Source organism: Thunnus albacares, chromosome 3, assembly GCF_914725855.1.
Source record: "Thunnus albacares chromosome 3, fThuAlb1.1, whole genome shotgun sequence".
NCBI lineage: Eukaryota > Metazoa > Chordata > Actinopteri > Scombriformes > Scombridae > Thunnus > Thunnus albacares.
This window is the reverse complement of record NC_058108.1, coordinates 13,208,465-13,227,322: the sequence shown is the minus strand read 5'-3', so window position 1 is coordinate 13,227,322 and position 18,858 is coordinate 13,208,465. Positions and strand designations below refer to the sequence as shown.

Genomic DNA, 18,858 nt, shown 5'->3' with positions numbered 1-18,858 from the left:
TGTTTGAGAGCCGCCCAGGTCAATAGTTGTAATAGTGTGTTCCCTAAAGATAACAATCCAAAGCCTGCAGGATTTAGCCTACATCTCTGTCCATTCAACCTGAATAGTACTTGTTTTGGATTTGTTAATTGATTGTGTTCATTGTGACCCTGTTTCTTTCTGTTTACACTGCACACTTGAGAGCTTATTTCATTTCTGCTTGACCTGCATCTTGTATAATATGCATGTAGACACTGTTGTGATCTCATCACCAGGTGTGATGCTTCATGTTCTTTTCATTCACCAGGCACTGGTGGAGAGATCTATGGATGGGACAGGGAGTGGATTCCACACATGGTATGGGCAGGACCTTGTTAACCGTTGGACACCTGTGATGGAGTGCATCTGGAGGTAGGGTGAAGGTCACATGCCTCCTGTAAGCTACTGTGCAGGCTTAACACACACACACATACACACACACACACACAGGGCCTCCCAGGCACAGCTGTGGGATTGTGGATGCCCAGAGGCAGAGCAGGGCCTGTGACAATTTGAATCAATCAGAGGAAAACCCGTAAGGCTGTTCTTGTAATGCAGATTCAGACCCAGTTCTTAAGCCGGTAGAGCTCTCCAAAATAGACTCAGGCACTGGAACTAAGCAGACTTGAAAGTTTACTCTGGTGGTGGATGGTGGAGGTATTTTTAGAACCTGCTGCAGTCAGATTATTATGATGTATCATTCCAGAGGTATTCCTTGGACAAATGCCTTGATTATTATCATTAACCTGTCCATCAAACTAGTGATCACGATAGGAATTGGGAAACACATGGTACTGGATTTCGTTTTTTTTTTTCAACATCAAGATGCAGCAACATTTATCTATGAAACTGTCCAAATCACATTGTCCTGCTAATTTGGTGGGTTTTATAAATTTATGAAGTCCACTGTAAATGTTTCACTCTCTGCCTCTGGCCTGGAGGCAATAATTTCACCTTTTTGATGAAAGCAATAAGTAGACTGATAAGCTCTGAAGTATTCTCATACATGTAGATCACTGTAATTTTAAATGTGGAGTGCATCCCGCACAGTATGTGTAGATTTACATATTTCTTGTTTTTAGTGGCACAGTGGTGCAGCGGTTAACACTGTCACCTTACAGCAAGAGGGTTCTGAGTTCAAACGCACGGGCCGGCTGGAGCCTTTCTGTGTGGAGTTTGCATGTTCTCCCCTGTGCTTGCGTGGGTTCTCTCTGGGTACTCTGGCTTCCTCCCACAGACCAAAAACTGGTAGTTAGTTATTCAAGAGTTGTGACAAAGATATTGCGCTAAACATTTAACAGCTAAAAAATAAACTTGTCAAACACATAACACTGACATCAAATAAAACAGTAATGTTCACACAGTAAGCTTTAGTTCACAGGATAATTTACTATCAATAGCAACTATAAAAAAAAACACAAATACATCAACAATATAATCAGGTCCAGATTAGATAAATAGGAATAATAATATCTAAAAATGCAACCTGTAAAAGAGGTAATGTGTGTCGTGGGCAAGCCTGTGATATGAACATTAAATTATATTTCTTTTTGAGATGATCTTTTTGGCATTTTTTGTTTGTTTGTTTGTTTGAAGGAGTGGAGAGACAGGAGGGGTAGAGATGGGGGTATGACATATGACAAAGGTCCACGGCTGGAATCAAACAATGTACGCTGCAGTTACATGGTATGTGTCTTAACCAGTAAGCTACCAAGGCAACGCCATTAAATGAATTTTCGATCGTTATAATAGTCTGTAAACAATGACTTATTCATCTCTAAGAATAGATTTATTCTTCATGTATCAGTATTCTTCTGTCTCTGTCCAACCATTTCTATATCAACACATTCAAATTGAATCAAAAACACTTTTTCAAAACATATTTTACATTCACGTGCTGCAGTTTCTTCTTAAATATTGGACGATGATACTGATACATCCATGAAAAACCAAATCATCCTGTAAAATCACAAACTACCTACTAATACTATTATTACTACTACTGACAACAACAACAACATTGTAGTTTCTAAAGTGTTTTAATTGATGTATTACAATGTGTACATTTTCATCAGGTAAACATTTACAATATAACTGATCATTTCATTGGTTGAAACTCTATATTTCAGTTCTTTGATTCACTTCAGTGTTTTAATATAACAGTCCTGTTGTGGACAAGATACATAAGACATAAGCTCTTTCCAACCCCGGACCATTTCTATGCATGCAAACATTACTTCATATCTTCTACACATTAACAGATATTATCAGAGGCAAACAGGAACAGTCTATTCTCCAGAAATGCAATTACAGTTCAGTACAGCAAAGTTAGAGATCAAGAAACATACTATAGCTTAAATACACAGTTTATGCAGTTAAAAGGCCTTTACAAAATCAAAGCCAAAACCATTTGCCTTCTCTCTCTCAAAGATTAAGACTATTTAACAGAGAAATGTGTGTGAATGTGTAGTAACACTTCATTGGTTGATGAATGATAAGATAGGATTTTGCTGGAACTGTTTTTGTGTGCATGCAGTCCACTTAGTAGTACTGATGTCTCCACTTTGCTAGCAGTCTTTGGAAAGATTTTAGGATATTTGTTTTTTTGATATTTTAAACTTTAACAAATAGTCTCCGCCCACACCATCTTCCATCCTTCTGTCTGTGTTTTAGTGAACTTCCTTTGGATACGTTTTTAGTAACAAGTAAAACTGGTCATCAGATGACAATACACTGTTTCCGGCAGAGGTTATAAATTGATCCTTGGCATCAGTGATTAGATTGAATTCTTCACAGGTGCTGCAGATACAATAATTGATAACTGGGAACCCAAGTAAAGAATTCTGACTGAGAGCTAGTTAATATTATATAGGACAGAATAACAGGGCCAACACACAGACGAGAAAATAATTTACCTTTGATCAGATTTTGTTCAAATTGTTTATTGTGATTAAACATTATTTACATGATGTGCATCTATGGAAATATATCGCAAGTCTTCATTGGTGAGTTTTGTGGCAAAATTAGACCAAAGTGCACTAAAAATACACATTTTACATTTTTATATGTACAAATAAATGGAGAACTTTGTTTTGATTTTCCAGAAATTAACCAACAGCTTTTAAGATGTGCTGCTAAGGGATTAAATTTGTCAAAATTATTTTGGGAATGGACTGACCATGTCAGCTGTCCCCAGTTAGATGGATGCATTGAGATTACTGGAGAGAGCCCCTGAAGATGCAGGAAAGTATCAAAATGAAGGAAATTTTCTTTTCTCAGACTCTATTTGTATATCCATGTTTTACTGCAAATAAGAAAAAAAGATTTGAATTCAATATGGAAGATGTAAAAAAAAAAAACCCAACAACAACATAATAACAATGGCACGTTTTCTTATTTCTGTGTTGAGCTGAATGAACCTTCCTTCAGTGTGTTGTGCACAACACAGTCATGTTTATAGCTTAACTGATGCTGAGGTAAAATCAGAGTGTAGAGACATAAAGAGAACCAAAAATCCATTGTGTAATAGTTGTGAATATCTGTGTTATGTTCATCCTTTTTTTTTCAGCATATCTGATATTATTGCATTGCAATCCACAAACCAGTGGTTTGTCAGTTTTACATTGATGCTTGTTCTTTGTGAGAATGGACTTGCAACGCTCCTCTCGAGTGAGGGAGCCCAGGCTCAAACTGCAAAAGACCCTCCATCACACAAGATGAATTTTTGCTTGTGTCAATTAATAACCAAAGTCTCCCAGACAAATAAAACAGGCTACCCATATGTGGTGATGACAACAGTCTCAAATTGTTTTAAGACTACCACCAGCCTCACCTACAGTATCTAAAATATTTGATGAGTAGCTGTGTCACTTGCACTGGGAAAACATTCCTTTAATTGTTGGTGCTAACATTATGTTAGCTTTACAGCTACACCAGAGCTTCATGTTGGATCAGAGTTGCTATGTTGCCAGTAGCTTAATCATTAAAGGTTATTACACTCTGCTTATTATTTCAAACATCATGCCTGCGATTTTACAACACTGGCCAATAAAACACACAGCCTTTTAGCTGCAATGATAGTGCAAAGCTAATGTACGATGTTGTCTTTCATATTTTGACAGAAACATTGAAAACACACTTGGGAAGCTTATGTCAACAGCTAGTGCAGATGGTCACACCTTTAGGTGATCCTCATACTTGCTGATGCTAATTGCTCCTGAAAAATCCCAGTCTTCTGTTCCAATCCAAAACAATGCCCAAAAAGTGCAGAAGCCTTTTTTTGTTTTGTATTTTGGCACAATCAGTATATAGCACCACCAAAGTTCTGCAAAGCAGTCTGTTTGGAGAGAAATCCTGTATGTTGAAGCATATTCATAAACACGAGAGTCACACTGGCATCTCAGCACCAGCTGGAGAAATAAGATTATCCTATCAGCAGTATACAGAGTTTCTAGCCCAGCTTCGCTTCCAGTCCTTCTGGACCACAATGCTAGAAAGAGCCTGTTGGCAAAGAGAGGGGGATGCAGAGTTAACAACGGGGTGATAAAGCAAATCTATTCTGGGCTCTTAGATACAGTTTTTTAAACTAATCTCACTTTTCACTTTGGTCTCAATGTTGATTGTGATGAAAAGCTATGGCTTATCATTTGGTAACTCAGGGCAGGGGGTTGTTGCATTCCTTTGTCACCCGTTTCTTTTTCATTTTATCTGTTGTTCTCATTCCATCTTTTATTGCTGCTAGACTAGACTTTGTGTTTGCAAACACATTTTATGGTCTGTTTTAAATTCCTTACCAGATGGGTGGGGTTACAACATTTACTGTAGGACAGTAGAATAAGAGCCTCCTGTTACAATTAATTACACAGACTGTGAGGAAGCAAAACTGATACACAATCTGTTGATTGAGACTCTTTCTGGTTTGTCCTGATGATCTAGCGCTCTAGATTGACTATCTCAGGACTGATCAGTTGTTGATTTGGTAGGGTTGATGCATTTTGTGTCACTTTTCAAGATTATTCTGCTGAAGTTATACTAAGGAAAACCAAACATTTTGCTCTCTAACATTGATCACAACTACAACTGTTATCTGTGGAAGTTTTTTTTTTTATCCTGCCACCTGTTACTTTAAAGCACGTGTCTAAAGACTATCGGTCTTAAGTTCACATAGTAGAAACAATACACGACAAGTGCTCAAAAGACTCATCACATACTCTCATACACAGAAACAAAATAGCAAAAGAACTCAATTCAATGGTTTCCTTTTTGTTGCGCAAGCTCAAGTACCGTTGGCCTCAGGTGAAGTGAGGCTTTAGGGCGAAGTCCTTTCCTCGTGTAGTTCTACTAATAAGCACCAGTACAATTCAGCTGGTCCTGCACCCCCATTGCCACACTTCTCAATCCCTAAGAGTAGCTGTCATTAACTGGTGGCAGTCCAGATCCCCTCGCAGTTCCAGTGGCCCCGGCAGCCTCATGCCCGTCTTCTGATCCACACACCAGCACTTTCCCCGCTGGCCGTCACGTGCGGGATGGCACTGTGGGCATATAGATATTTTAGTTGCAACAGCTTATTTAAATATAGGTGCAAATATTAAAGTTGCTCTTATCAATATTTTTCATGTTAACAATGGATCACATTACTAAATATAATGTGAGTAGAGAAATATCACTGACTCAGCAGTTCCCTTCAGCTCTCTAGAGCTTTATAACATTTCTAAATCAATATTTTGGTCTTACTGTTCGCAATTTCACTGTTTTTTGTTGACTCTCATCGCTCTGGCAGGTAACTGTTAACTGCGCACTACCTGTTCAGCACCAAACAGCACATTGAAGGCTAAATTATATATATAAGACAGTGAATATTGAACTTATATTCGTCAGGTGGCCAGAGACACAACTCCAAATGAATGCTAATGTTGCTCCATGTCTGCTGGATGTGTAAATAAGCTAATGTTTTGATAACATGTTAACCGTATTTTATAAGGTAATAATACGTCAGTTTTGTGTTCACAGCTTGTTGTACCGCCTCCAAGTGGCCAAAAAATAAATGAATGCAGATGTATATAAAACTGAGCAAAAGGTCAAAGGTTATAGACCATTAACTTGATTATCGTGTTTTCTTATCGTATAGATCTTTTAGTGCTCTGTTGGCATGCAAGGTCATAATTCTTAAAGATGATGTCAGACCTGGTCAAATAGGGACATATTTCCTGCTTGGCAGCACTTGGCTTGCATGAATGGTCAAATGGCTGGAGTTTGTCACGTATAAAAATATTTTAGCATCAGACAAAATTAAGAGAATGTTGTCTTCTTACCTAAACAGAATCATACATTAAGGCAAACAAACCCCAGCTGGTATTTCAGGTCACCTTTTCACAAGCTGTAGAAAGTAATTTAATGATTTGCTTCAAAGCCCCTGAGAGAGTTCTTCTGTGAGCTTGAACAATTCTAGTAATAAAAAAAAATGATTTTCTACTTTTTTCTTTAGTGATTTACAGGTTCAAAAAGCCTCCAAGACCAGTTAACAATCTCATAGCAGCCCTGCCATAAAATGGTTCCCAGTTGTCCCCCATGACCTGTGCTTCACTTCCCAATAGGTTTTATCACCATGCAGTTTTAGTTAAACAGTAAACAGATGCCTCTGAATGTGTGCAGACAAAGATACTTTAACCATGTTACACAATCCACATAACTCAGTCTCCTGATGACCGGTGCCTTAGCAGAGCTTTGCTTTTATCACTGACTCTGCGTCTGTTGCTCTGATTACATACAGCTCACAGCAGTCTTATCTGTGTTTTTTATGTTCTCCTGATTCTCTCACTCTTACATGCATAGTTGCCCAATCTCGCAAAGGCAGAATAACAACAAAAGCAACTGCGTCCAAAAGCTAATTGCATCCATCACAGCAATGAAGTGATTATTGTCCAACAGTTTAGGGGAATCCACTTTACACACACACGGTTCAGCTCTTGATTTGTGAAAGTAAATCACTTTTTTTATGTGAGCCTGGAAAACTAATGTCTTGGCATTAGCACGCTCTCATAAGAGAGTCTGTTTGGAGAAACGTTTGTGTTGATCTTGAACTAGTAAGACAAAATTTCATCAGCTGCAGGCATGTTTTGTGTTTTGGCCCAGACATTGCTGATGGAGTTGGAAAGGAACTGTTTGAAGTATAAAGATAGGCATTTTTATTTGTATTGGCATAATAATAAAGATTCACAGTTCACCATTACACACAGCCAAATAGTGTTCAATAATTCAATAACTCATCATGAGCGTGCGCTTGAAGTGACAGACCTGTTTAGCGTGGAAATCTCCATTCTTGTCACAGTTGGGTATGGGGATTGTGAAGAGATCATCATGCGTGCGGGTATTCGACGCCAATCTGTCCAGTGCCCTCTGTAGCTCAGCACGACATGGAGCCTGAAGGAGAAATAACAAGAGGCTGATCAATTTTTCAGTTGTTGTATAGATACATCAGCAGATATACAGATGTAGTTATGTTGTATGTTTGCAGCGAAGAACGAAAACTGCTAAAAAAAAAAAAAAGTGTGAAAAGGGAATGCTAAATTATTATCTCTAATTTTCAAATTGGCCAAATAAGAAAAAAAACCATGAGAAAGTTTGGGTAAAATCTAAAAGTCAGCCGCAGGTAAAGATACCATTTGAGTCAAAATGAACAGAAGTGTTTTTCAATATTTGATTACATTAAATGAACTGGTATGTGCTTGTAATGATTTATTTATTTAAATCTGTGTCAACATGCTGCTGCGGGATGATAACTACACACTCAGCAACACACACGTTTTAATTTAACGTCAAGAAATGTCAATGCGTTTACATTGTTAGCGCACACAAATCTAGAATATTGTATCGGGAGCCAGCTGCTTTGAATTCACAAGCTAACCAATGATTGCATATAAATACATCATTCTAGAAGAATGTTCAATCAATTTGAACTTTCAATTGCATTTCCACAAAGACTTTAATAAGGAAGAAAAATTGAAAAACAGAAATGTCATCGAGTGGTTTTTGGGTTTAAGTATCCCTACGTGGGTGGGCCGTCCAAATAAATTCTACATGTGGCAGACTGTGGCATTACTGTACATTCATGTAACACATTTGTGTGTGAATGACTGCACCAAAATGTGGAAGAACTGGCCTGTTCCTGATTAATGGGGATGTTATGATCCTGGTCTTTCCAGTGTTAAAACAGCAAATTGCATGTTGATGCCAATGTACACCTGTGCTTTATTTCACAAGACCACAATTAAATGTTACGGTCTGTAAATAACTAATTTGTACAATTTATAACCTGACGGTTACACTTGTGGCTTTGAAACTATAAAGCTTTAATGTTAAACACCTGCTGGAGCTGGGGCCTGTGCTACAGCGGAGATTGCCTGGGTTTGTTGTTTTCAGTGAATCTGATAAGATGTCAGGAGTTTGTTTCTCTCACCAGCACCGCCTTGGTCTCCTCCCTCGCAGTGTTGCTTCTCTGGTTTGTGGATTTCTGAGGGTGTCGGGCCAGGGTCTTCTGTATGCAGCGTTTGTCTTGCGGACTGCACCGGATATTGCTGTTGTTTGGGTGCTCGGGGATGATCTCATCCTGCCTGTCCATCGCTAAAGGACAAGTGAAAGAGCCTTTAGCCTCTAGTTGCTTTCATGCGACAACAAGGTAAAAAATAAACAATTCAAAAGTTTTACATACAGCTTTACATTACAACAATTTGTCCAAAACATTTGTAGGTCTTTGGCATCATGATTGTTAATGCAACACATTAACATCATGTTTTGCTGATACGAGTGTAATTTAGTGCAATAATTTAATAATTTGATGTCAGATACAAAGCAGGAACTCCTCTGCTAGTCCACCTCGTCCTTTCACATAACATCCCATACAGCTACACGTGGTGAAATGTAGGCTAAAAATGAGGCCAGGTTAACCTCAAGGACACAGAGCCATGTGGGGGGTAATCTGTACCTCAGCTCTGGCCCTGGTACTTTACAACTACTGCACCACAATCATGCCACAAGCCCTGAGGCCTTTTAAACGATACCACCCCTGTTCTGCCACCCTCTGTACATTGTGGTCTGCATGTGCCACATTCACCTTTGCATCCCTATAATCCTGCAGTTCTGTGGCCCTGCAGGCAGCCAGCTGCTTCCTGAGGAAATGCCCCCTCCCTCTTCATTCTCCACCCCTCCACAACAACCTCAGTCTGTGCCAGATGGAGGTTGTTAGAGGGTATTTGCACTGTCACAAGTGGGCACAACTGTGTGTATGTATGTGTGTGTGTGTGTGTGTGTGTGTGTGTGTGTGTGTGTGTGTGTGTGTGTGTGTGTGTGTGTGTGTGCGTGTGTGTGTGTGTGTGTGCACTAGTTAGCAGTGGGGGGGAACAAGATGTGCAAAATGAGGGATAAAGGTTGTGTGTGTCTTTCTTTGTGCACATGCATGCTGCCTTTCACCTGTGGCTTGAGAGACTTGGCAGCTCTGTGTTTTTGTGCTTTCAGCTCATAACCTGTGGCATTTTACAGATTGGCACTGGAATCAAAGCACTTTCAACTGTGGTTTTACCATTTTGAAGCTGTACTTGCTGTGATCACTGAACCAGATCTGAGCTCTGGTTAATATCTAAGGTCACTGCCAGGCATCCAGTTAAACACTGTTGGCAAAGAGACAATGAAGGTGGGTCTGTAGCCTCCTTAATCTTGTGCAATGTGGTTGCAGCATTTTCTCAGATCTACAATGCATGAAGGCACACATTACTAGTTCTCATGCTAGTCTTGGCCCTGCTATGTTCAGGATATTGATCCTAGGCCATTTTCTGGTGATGATGAGAATTTATACAGTTCGGTGACAGGAGTTAGAAGGTGACTGGGTTTCTCTAAACTTCATAGACAGTCATCTTTCTTGGCTCGTCTGGGGGGAAGTGTCTCTTGGCTGTTTGTATTTTTAGTCTTGTTGCTGTTAAGCCTTGCTCATCAGCACTTTCTTCCACAAGAGCCAATAGGCTTTCAGCTGTTTCCTTCGTCCCAAGTTGTTGTTTCTCCTCTTTTGCCAGTTCACACTTTTCCGATTCCATGCTCTTTCGCAGGGCGAGCCAAAGTGATTTAGAAGTGGGTCAGGGGTGGCATGTCCTGTTTGCTACCACTGCTGTTTTCCACGGAGGAAGTCGCCACTTCTCTGTGTGGTTTCATTTGATTTGGATCAGCAGCTCTTGGCTTTTAAAATATATTTCCTACAGTGCATTATCAGCCCCGGAGCTGATGCTTTGCAGTGCATTGCCAGTCACAGGTGCACAGCAAAGATTAAGAAAGGTCTTGTGTAGTTCATCATAATCATCTGATCATACTCAGGAACATTGGTACATTGTAATATGCCAAAACTAAGCCAATAAGATCCGTTTAAGACATAAACAAAGATAACCACCTGTCTCCGAAAAGTTTTTTATCAATGCAACATTTGGACCTACAACCTTCATCAGGCAAACATCCACGTGAACAGAAGGCCAGCTTCATGTTGTATATAGAGATAAAAAAAAAGGACAGGTCCACCTACAAGTAGGAGATCACATGCTACAAAACAACACTCCTATCACAGCACCACTGGCTTTGTCCTGCACCTGAACCCTATCCACCTGGGTCCGTTCACTATTTTTTACAGATGTTGTACAATCCCATGGTCACATAGCTAGCTAATACAATCACTATGATACAGCACTGATGAAGTGAGCATACAGGAGGGTGAACACAAAGCTCTATTTTGTTAGCACTTAGCTGATAAATTCTATTACACAATAATCTGCACTGCTTGTTCAGTCCAGTCCTTAGTTAAATATTTGTTGTCACATCAGCCACCTCACTTGCAAATGTATTTGTCACACTGGCCACCAGGCGCGTGAGGATCATTCACTAAACAGAGAGTAGTTTGATTGGTGGACCCCTTTCCGATTAACACATTTTTCTTCCACGGGAACAACAACTTTACACAAGTTTACAACATTTAATCTACATTATACCATGATATATCTCTTATTATTTTATATATTTGTCTTCTCTTTGCATTCTGAGAAATGAAAGAATTAGCAAACTGCCTTCGTGACAGTGACACAAGGGACTTAAAGGGGTCATCAGATTTCAAATTCCACTATTAGCGGTTGTCAGGCTGAACTTGTAAACCCCAAAGACAAATGTCCTTTTCAGATAAATATTTAGTTATATTCTGTGAGATTGGCAGAGTATTTTCCTGCAGTTTATACTTCTACTAGCTCAGATTTTTGGATCTAAGCCAAAAGAGATTTCACTGTGATGATGTTTGTACAAAAACCTCGAATGCACCCTTTTATAAATAATGACTGCATTGTTCCTCTATTCAATACAGACGGACTGAGGATAGTTACAGTGCATTCATGAAGGGAGGTAGATAGATAAGCCTTTACATTTTCTTTTGAACAAATGCAAACACTGGAAGGAGCTGCTGAGCAATTTCCTTACACTGTATAGGGCCTAGGGCTGGGTAATATGGGCAAAATCAAATCACGATATTTTTGACAAAATACCTCAATATTGATATTTCAACAGTATTGTAGTATTAGTGCTTCACAAAATATTTACACAGTGAGATTTTTGATAAATAATCATCAGTAATGTGGATATAAAGACTAAGTGGATAAAGGTAAATAATAGAACAGCTAGAACATTCTGGTAAGTTCAGAAAATTACATCACTTTACTGTAATATCACAATATTATGATATCCAAAATCTAAGACGATATCTAGTCTCATGTCATGATATAGATATAATATCAATATATTGTCCATCCCTAATAGAACCCCACTGATGTATTGGCTGATATGACAGATATACTGTATCTGTGGTGGCGTATCTGTTATAAGAGTAACAGGAAATTACAATGCATAAATGCCAAAGATATGTCAGAACATTCACAAATGTATTTTTCAACAGTAAAATGTCCCACTCAGTGCATAACTTGGTCCCAATTCTTTCAAAATCACATTTAAAGGATCCTTATTAAGGAGCAAATTAACAGCAACTGAACAAAAAGAATATTGACCAATATATCATTTTTGGATTTTCTTAAATTCATGACTATTGATATCAGTATTGACCTAAACAATCCAATTTCAAATGATCAGATATCAAAAGTACAAAACAACACAAAAGAAATAGCTTAGAAATGATGCAATCAGTATTGCTGAGAATTTAAGTTTATCAATCTTATATTTAATCTTATATACACAATTTGACTTCTGCATTTAATCCATCCAATACTGCAGTGGAGATTCACTGCTCAGTGCCCAGGGACCAAGTCCATTACTGAGACCTTTTCCACAGCCAGGGTCATTCCTGCTCTGCCGTCTTATTCATTATGTTTTCTAAGCGCTGGGATTATCCAGATTCAAATAAAATATCAGTCCATAAATCCTGCCTAGCGAAGAGGCTGAAAAACATTGTAGCATTGTGACTGTCCTTCATGACGCTAGATAGAATAGATTATACTGTACTGACAGTGACTAATCTATTGAAAAATTAACACTGTTTGGGGAGGCTACTTTGATAAGTAATTATTGTAGATTTTCTGGCAGTGAGCACAAAAGTCAGCTAGGCTTACTACCAGAAAAACTGCTGTTTTCACTCAACGCTGGATGCTGCCAGAGTATCAGCCTGCTGGTTTCCAGGCAGAAGCTTTCTGTGAATCAGTTAATCATCAGAGTTTATGTCTTGTGCAGTTGTAAGACCACTGTTCAAGACTACCAGTAAGTGCTGTAAGAAGGCCAATAAAAATTTGGGAACTCTTTAATGTGTCATTTGACAAAGGAAAGATGGAAAGTTAAATCAACACTGAAGGCAAGAAACCTGCTGCTGCACTGCCTGATGCTGCTCTGGCTACTTCCCATTCAACTGATGTCAAAACAGACATCAAGAAGAACAGCGCAACATGTTTTTAAGTTGGAATCCACAGAGAGCAGTGCAGCAGTAGTTTATTGGTCTACTGGCCTTGATAGTGGTGATTCACTCTCTAAGGAGCATGAAATAATTAGGAGCAACATATCTGCAAACAATTAAAAATGCACATGCATACTTTGCACAAGCTTCTTTATAATTAAACAGCTGTTATAGATTGACATTTGGGAACATATGTTGTTGAAATAACGCTACTGTAGAACTAAGTTCACAGAAACTGAAGCGAAATGTCAAGTTATTCGCCTATCTGAGCAGCTTTCTTGCAGTTTTTTCATCTTCAATGAAAGAACAGTTTGGTTGCTTAGGCTTAACTCTAATATTCCTGTTCATAGCTTGCTACTCTCATTAGCCAGATTATAACACACACACAAACACACACACACAGGTCTGGATCATAGACAAAAATATGAGTAAAGGATGGAGAGGAAAGTCTTCAGATAAACATGATCTTTTATCCTGACAAAAAATCTTTTGGATCAAAACATCCATGTGATGAAAATCAAACATGTTTCGGGAACTTTTCAGCAGCGTGAGATTTTTTTCTGCATTCGCTGCCTCCTTTGAGATTCATACTTTCTTCTGTTTTCAGAAGACAATCCTACTTTTCATCTGAATTTATGTTTGTCATCCAACCATAAAAACTGTAGATAACATAGTCACCTTTAACCTCAGGGACATGAATAACTCCACACACCGGAAACCATTACTGCTTGTTTTGTAGATTTATTTGCTTGTACATGTGTAACTTCTGTCAATGTCATCTGGGGTGATACTAAACCATCCATCACTTGTTGATGCCCTGTTGCTGCATGTGATTAATAGATCTATGAATAGAGGGAAACCTGCAGCAGTAATGAATTTGGGTTAAAGCGTTAAAGCTTAATTTTGAGTGTATTGTTCTTGTTTTAATATATATACAGAATCAGGGGCATGAGTGGAAGTGAAAGTAATAAAAGAACTACCATAGCATTTCTGCTGACTAGTGAAGTGGCACATTGCCAATATTTAATTATCTTTATGAAAGTCATACATGTACATTAATGGACACTTTTCAGAGAGTGTGCTTTTATTAGAAATTATTAAAATAATTGTAACAGTAAAATTGTCCTTTGTTATGACGAGATTGAGGCGTAGATTTCTGCAGTGTTTTTGGTGCAAACGAATAGGTTCACACATGAAATCCTGGACCCTGAGGATTCATCGTCTTCCTCAGAGTAGGCATGTTTCACGACCAGGACATTGTTGGATTGTTTGTGTATCTCTCAGCTCCAACACCAGAAGGGGGTCCCTGTCCCACAAAGGACAGCAATTAGCTAATCACATTTACTCCTGCAAAAGAGCCCCAGCTGTACAAATCTGCCACAGAACCCAAAGTAAGCAAATACACAACATTAGGGGACATCTGCTGTGAGGCATTTGAGAAAATCCTCATTTAGCATCAAGAAAATATGTCTACATCTTTAGGCAGTTCGCAACTCCCAAAATGTGCTGAGGAGTCTCCCCTCGTAGGAGAAAGGAAAATCTAGGTTAGCATGCTGCTTTCATAAAGACCTGTGTGCGTCACAGTAAATTAGGCATAGTTGGACAGAGGCTGGCTCTGCAGACAGCTTCATTCATGCACCTCCTTGTGTGCCTGTAGGTGTAAGGCTTTTCATATCTGACATCTGTATCACTTTGTAAATAATATCCGTTTCACTGTCAGAGGGAAGCATTTGAATACGACACCAGGGGAGACTCGGCAGGAATGTAGGAACAGATGCCAACATACGCATGATGATTTATTCTAAGTATTAAGATAGAGAGGGTTTCTAAGAATGGGATATTAGGAAGCACTAAACCTGTCTTAGACCTTGACATAACATGCTGGATAGTGGTTGTTGTTGCTATGGAAATTCAGTTCAATAATTGGCTTAAGGTTGATACATTTTGAGAGAAATACACAGTTTTGAAAGAAAAAACGGACTGACTCGTAATTTTTTTGCCAACCTTATTTACTGCATTGCCTTTACTTTGCTACTTTTTGCATTTGTAGTAAGCAACCCAGCCTTAGAAATGAAGCGATAATCATGAGCCAGCACAAACCGTTGCATATCTAGATGCAGGGCTGTAACTATTCGCCTGGAAATCCTAAATTTCCTTCAAGGGGCTGTCAAGATCTGCCTCTATCACAGGGGCCTTTTCATTATAAATTCTCTTGGTTTTTAAAAACCCTCTTCTATTTTTATCTAGCATGTTCACTGTTGCTAGGAGTGGGGCAGTGTCAGACATGTATTCAGGAGATGCACCCCCTTGTTTAATAATGCATAAGTACGGTGAATGCGCCACAAAGGAAATCTCCTGCTTGTGACTAGAGTTGCTCTTCGCCTCTCCTCGTGCCTTTCTGATTGTCTCTCCACTGCCATGGTTTACACTGAACATTCTTATACAGCGGATCTGAGCTGCTGCCCAGAAGAATTGATTTACAGTGAGATGTAATGGGCAGAGCTTCCCCACTTTGTTATGACAGACTCCAGGGGTGAGAAGGAGTGTGGAGGCAAACAGAACTCGGTGCTCAGATTACAGGACACCAAGAACAAAACTTATGAACTTTCCAAAATGTTCCATCTACTGCCAAAATGTTCCATCTACTGCCGCCCCACCTCAGAGAAAGGACCCGAGAATCCCCCCCAATGCACTATAACCTAGTTACAGGCCAGCTGATCGGACACCGCAGCATCAAAGAGCATAAATAATGTTTTGGGAGAACAGTCTCCCTGCAAGATGAATTTACACTGTAGAAACTGACACAGAGCCGGGCAGAGCTGAGACAGCCCTCCGTTTTTATCATGCTCTAAACAGCTTTCCTCTTCTTTCTGATTCCATTTAGTCACGCTATGTGCCGGCCTAACCTATGCTGGCCCTGCACAGAGAGCAGAAGGCTCTCATTTCAGCTCTGGCAGAAAGAGTGCCGATGAGCTCATCCTCGTGAAGAAGCTGGACGCGGTGGGCGATGCGCTCGAAGGCTTGTTAGGGCTGAGGGGGGGCTGTACACCCAGGGCCAGGGGAAACAGATGCTGCAATGGAGATGAGCGTCCTGGGAGTTTTATATTGGCTAAGTTGATCTAAATCTTTGGTGTTCTGGCTCTAGGAGATAGCCTACTGCCATTAGCAGTAACTGTCTGGGAGCCTGGGCTCAGTGGAAGCAACGCTGGGCCAGTAAGTAGATAATCTGGAACAAATGAAAGAACCACCTTGTCTGCGAAACATTATAACAGTTGTCTCATATGGCATAATGGAAATCAACACCACTCCCTTTGTTGAGAGCAGGGGAAGACAAACAGTAGAGACCATTACATTAGTAGGAAGAAGTTAGAGTCAAAGCAGTGAACTGGAACTGGATATGCAGATAAGACATCCAGTATTAGACATCCCACTGTGTAAAAGTGGAAACAGACTTTCTTCTTTGCAAGAGGAATGTAACAACAGAGAGGAGAATAAGAAGTCGGTCTAAAAGAGTGTGATAGAGACATCGGCAGTAGAAGAAGAGTTAGACATCTGTAGCAGCAGGAGGAGGAGGAATGGGGGCATCCATGAAAGAGTACCAAGTGAATTACTGATTGCAGAGAGCTCTAATAGCCCCAGACTGGCCACACTCCATTACAGTCATTTCATACAGCAGCTTTTATTACCTCCTCCCATTACAAACACACACACACACACACACATACACACACACACACACACACACACACAAATAGACGCAGATTCTCCCAGTGCTACCACAATGCATTTCACTGCCTGCACTACACGACTACCTGCAGGATCTCAGTCTAATATCGGCATGATGAGGTAATTGCACACCCAAGGGTTGCTGGGAAAGTAAATCAGCGTCACTAAACCAAATGCATGATTTCTTTACAACAGATATGATGTACTTTGCAGGCTACACAGTCATACAGAGTGCAGACACATGCAGCAGACACATACAGTACAAGCTCCTCATGCACACACGCCCACCCCAGCTATCACCACAGCACTGCTCTCTGAAGCCTGCTCTGCGTCTTACAGCAGGGCCCCTTCACAGCGAGCGGCCACAAGACAGCAGAGGGACTGTGTGCGCTCTCCCATCAGGCCATGCGTGAGGAGCTGGTGTGTGTGCACGCTCTGGTTCGGGGCTTAGCTGAGATTAGGGTAAACAAGCAGCACATTGTCACACCTCCCCAACTCTGACCCTGCCCGGCTCAGGTAAGGCCCAGGGAGCAGAGACAGAAAATATTCTGGTCTGCCCGGCCATCGGTCCACAGAGCTAGAGGGAGGCAGAGACACCAGTCCAGGTTTGGAAAGACCTTGTCAGCTGCAGCTGACAGTTGTTAAATGCTTCATACTACGAGAGCATCCCGGAGATAGACATTTACAGAGGTGATGAATGTGGTTTAAACGCTAATTTAGAACTACCAATAAGTTAAAAAGGAAGGACGTGCCCAGTGTTAAGAAGTGTATTCATCATCACAGACTCTGACCCCATCGCTCTCACCTGAGTTCTCCTCCACCTCTCTCTCATCGGTGCACACCCCCTGGCCGTGCATCAGCGAGTGCAGTGGCCTTTCCACGCCACGCGGTGGGTAGCAGCGGAGGCCGGTGCCACATCGGGGCGAGTAGACACCACAGTGCGCCCCTTTAGGCAGAGCACAGGTGGGGCAGCAGCCACAGCCGGGCTCCCGCACCGTCTCCTCACAGCCTTCCGGCAGACGGCAGCTGGCCAGCCTCTCCTCGGAACACACCGGGCAGCGGATGGCCTGGTCCGACAAGCACAGCGCCACCAACGACAGGGTGCCAAACGCCCACAGGCCCCACCAGGATGGAGCTACTGCCACGCCGCCTCCACGCACCATGGCAGCCCCGGCACCTGCACACAGTCTTTTGCCCTTGTGTATGGTCCCCTCAGCCTCCCCCTCCTCTCTTGAGTGTTGTGCAGCTTTTGATCACTTTCTACTTCAACAGCAGATTGTAGACAAACAAGGGGGGGTTTGAGAGGAACGCTTTGTCCAGGATGGTCTTTGATATTTTCAGCTGGTTAGTGTTTCAATTGCAGGGACACAAAGCCTCTGCTGTACTGCCTCTCCGTTCCTCTGATTCAATTTCACAGCGCAGAAATAGGAGCCTGCTCTTGATCTGCTCGGCTGGCGAGTGTAGTGGTGATAAGAACTAGTTTTTGTTGTATGTTGGACTGAACAGTTGCAGGAAAGATATCCACCAGTGTGTTCAGGTGAGTCTTGCTCTCTCTTCGAGTCCAGAGGTTCGCCCCCCCCCCTCTGCTGAAAAAATCTGGTCTACAAGTGTCCAAATGCAAAACAGGTCATCAAAAGGCAGTGTTTTAAGTAACAGCTGCAGTTTCCTCCTCTTGCTGGTGTGCAGTGCAAAGGACTCGCTCCTGAGAATGGCTCAACATGAGTGGCTCTCCTTGGACTTTATACTGGTCCATGGACACGCCTCTTTCTACAGTGAGAGAGGAGCTGAAAGGCACAGCGGAGAAAAGCCAGGCTAAAGCTCTCTCCCTCTGTCTCTCTCCAGCTCTCTTACTCATACACACAAGCTTATATACACTCTCCCTCACTTGTCCTCTCTCAATCCTGAGTGCACAGAGAAAAATAGCTGAATCGCCCTCTCACTTGTTAACACACGGAATACGCTTACTTTTCTCTCACGTCCCTCCCCGTCATTATCTCTCTATAAAACATCTGGGTTCATAAAAAAAAAAAAAACCTAAACTAAAAGACAGAAAATGTTCTACTTTAATAAACCCCAAATGCACAGCGCACACATGTAAGTGCCTATGGGGCTGAAACATTGTTCAAACAACAAAACCTCAACAAAAC

General features: G+C 41.0%; 2 protein-coding genes across 6 annotated transcripts in view; one reads left to right on the top strand and one right to left on the bottom strand.

Moving 5' to 3' along the window:
* The window catches only part of LOC122979231 (DNA-binding protein Ikaros-like), a 32,426-nt gene that overhangs the window by 1,723 nt on the left and 11,845 nt on the right, over positions 1-18,858 (top strand). For all 5 annotated transcript variants that reach the window (XM_044346519.1, XM_044346517.1, XM_044346520.1 and 2 more), the window contains exon 2: positions 287-390. The gene's annotated coding sequence lies outside the window, so the exon portion shown is untranslated. The remainder of the gene's footprint in view (positions 1-286; positions 391-18,858) is intronic.
* LOC122979233 (insulin-like growth factor-binding protein 4) lies at positions 2,039-18,435 on the bottom strand. The gene is made up of 4 exons (XM_044346528.1): positions 17,517-18,435; positions 8,474-8,637; positions 7,312-7,437; positions 2,039-5,549 (listed from the first exon to the last, which is right to left on the bottom strand). Exons 1-4 carry the CDS (start codon positions 17,872-17,874, stop codon positions 5,412-5,414), a joined length of 786 nt encoding a protein of 261 aa, XP_044202463.1. The 5' UTR covers positions 17,875-18,435; the 3' UTR covers positions 2,039-5,411.

Coding starts and splice junctions, on each gene's coding strand:
- LOC122979233 (XM_044346528.1), bottom strand. CDS start 17,874: ATGGTGCGTGGAGGCGGCGTGGCAGTAGCTCCATCCTGGTGGGGCCTG. Junction 7,438..8,473: donor AGGAGACCAAGGCGGTGCTG/GTGAGAGAAACA, acceptor TTTCTCCTTCAG/GCTCCATGTCGTGCTGAGCT. Junction 5,550..7,311: donor GAGATTTCCACGCTAAACAG/GTCTGTCACTTC, acceptor ATATGCCCACAG/TGCCATCCCGCACGTGACGG.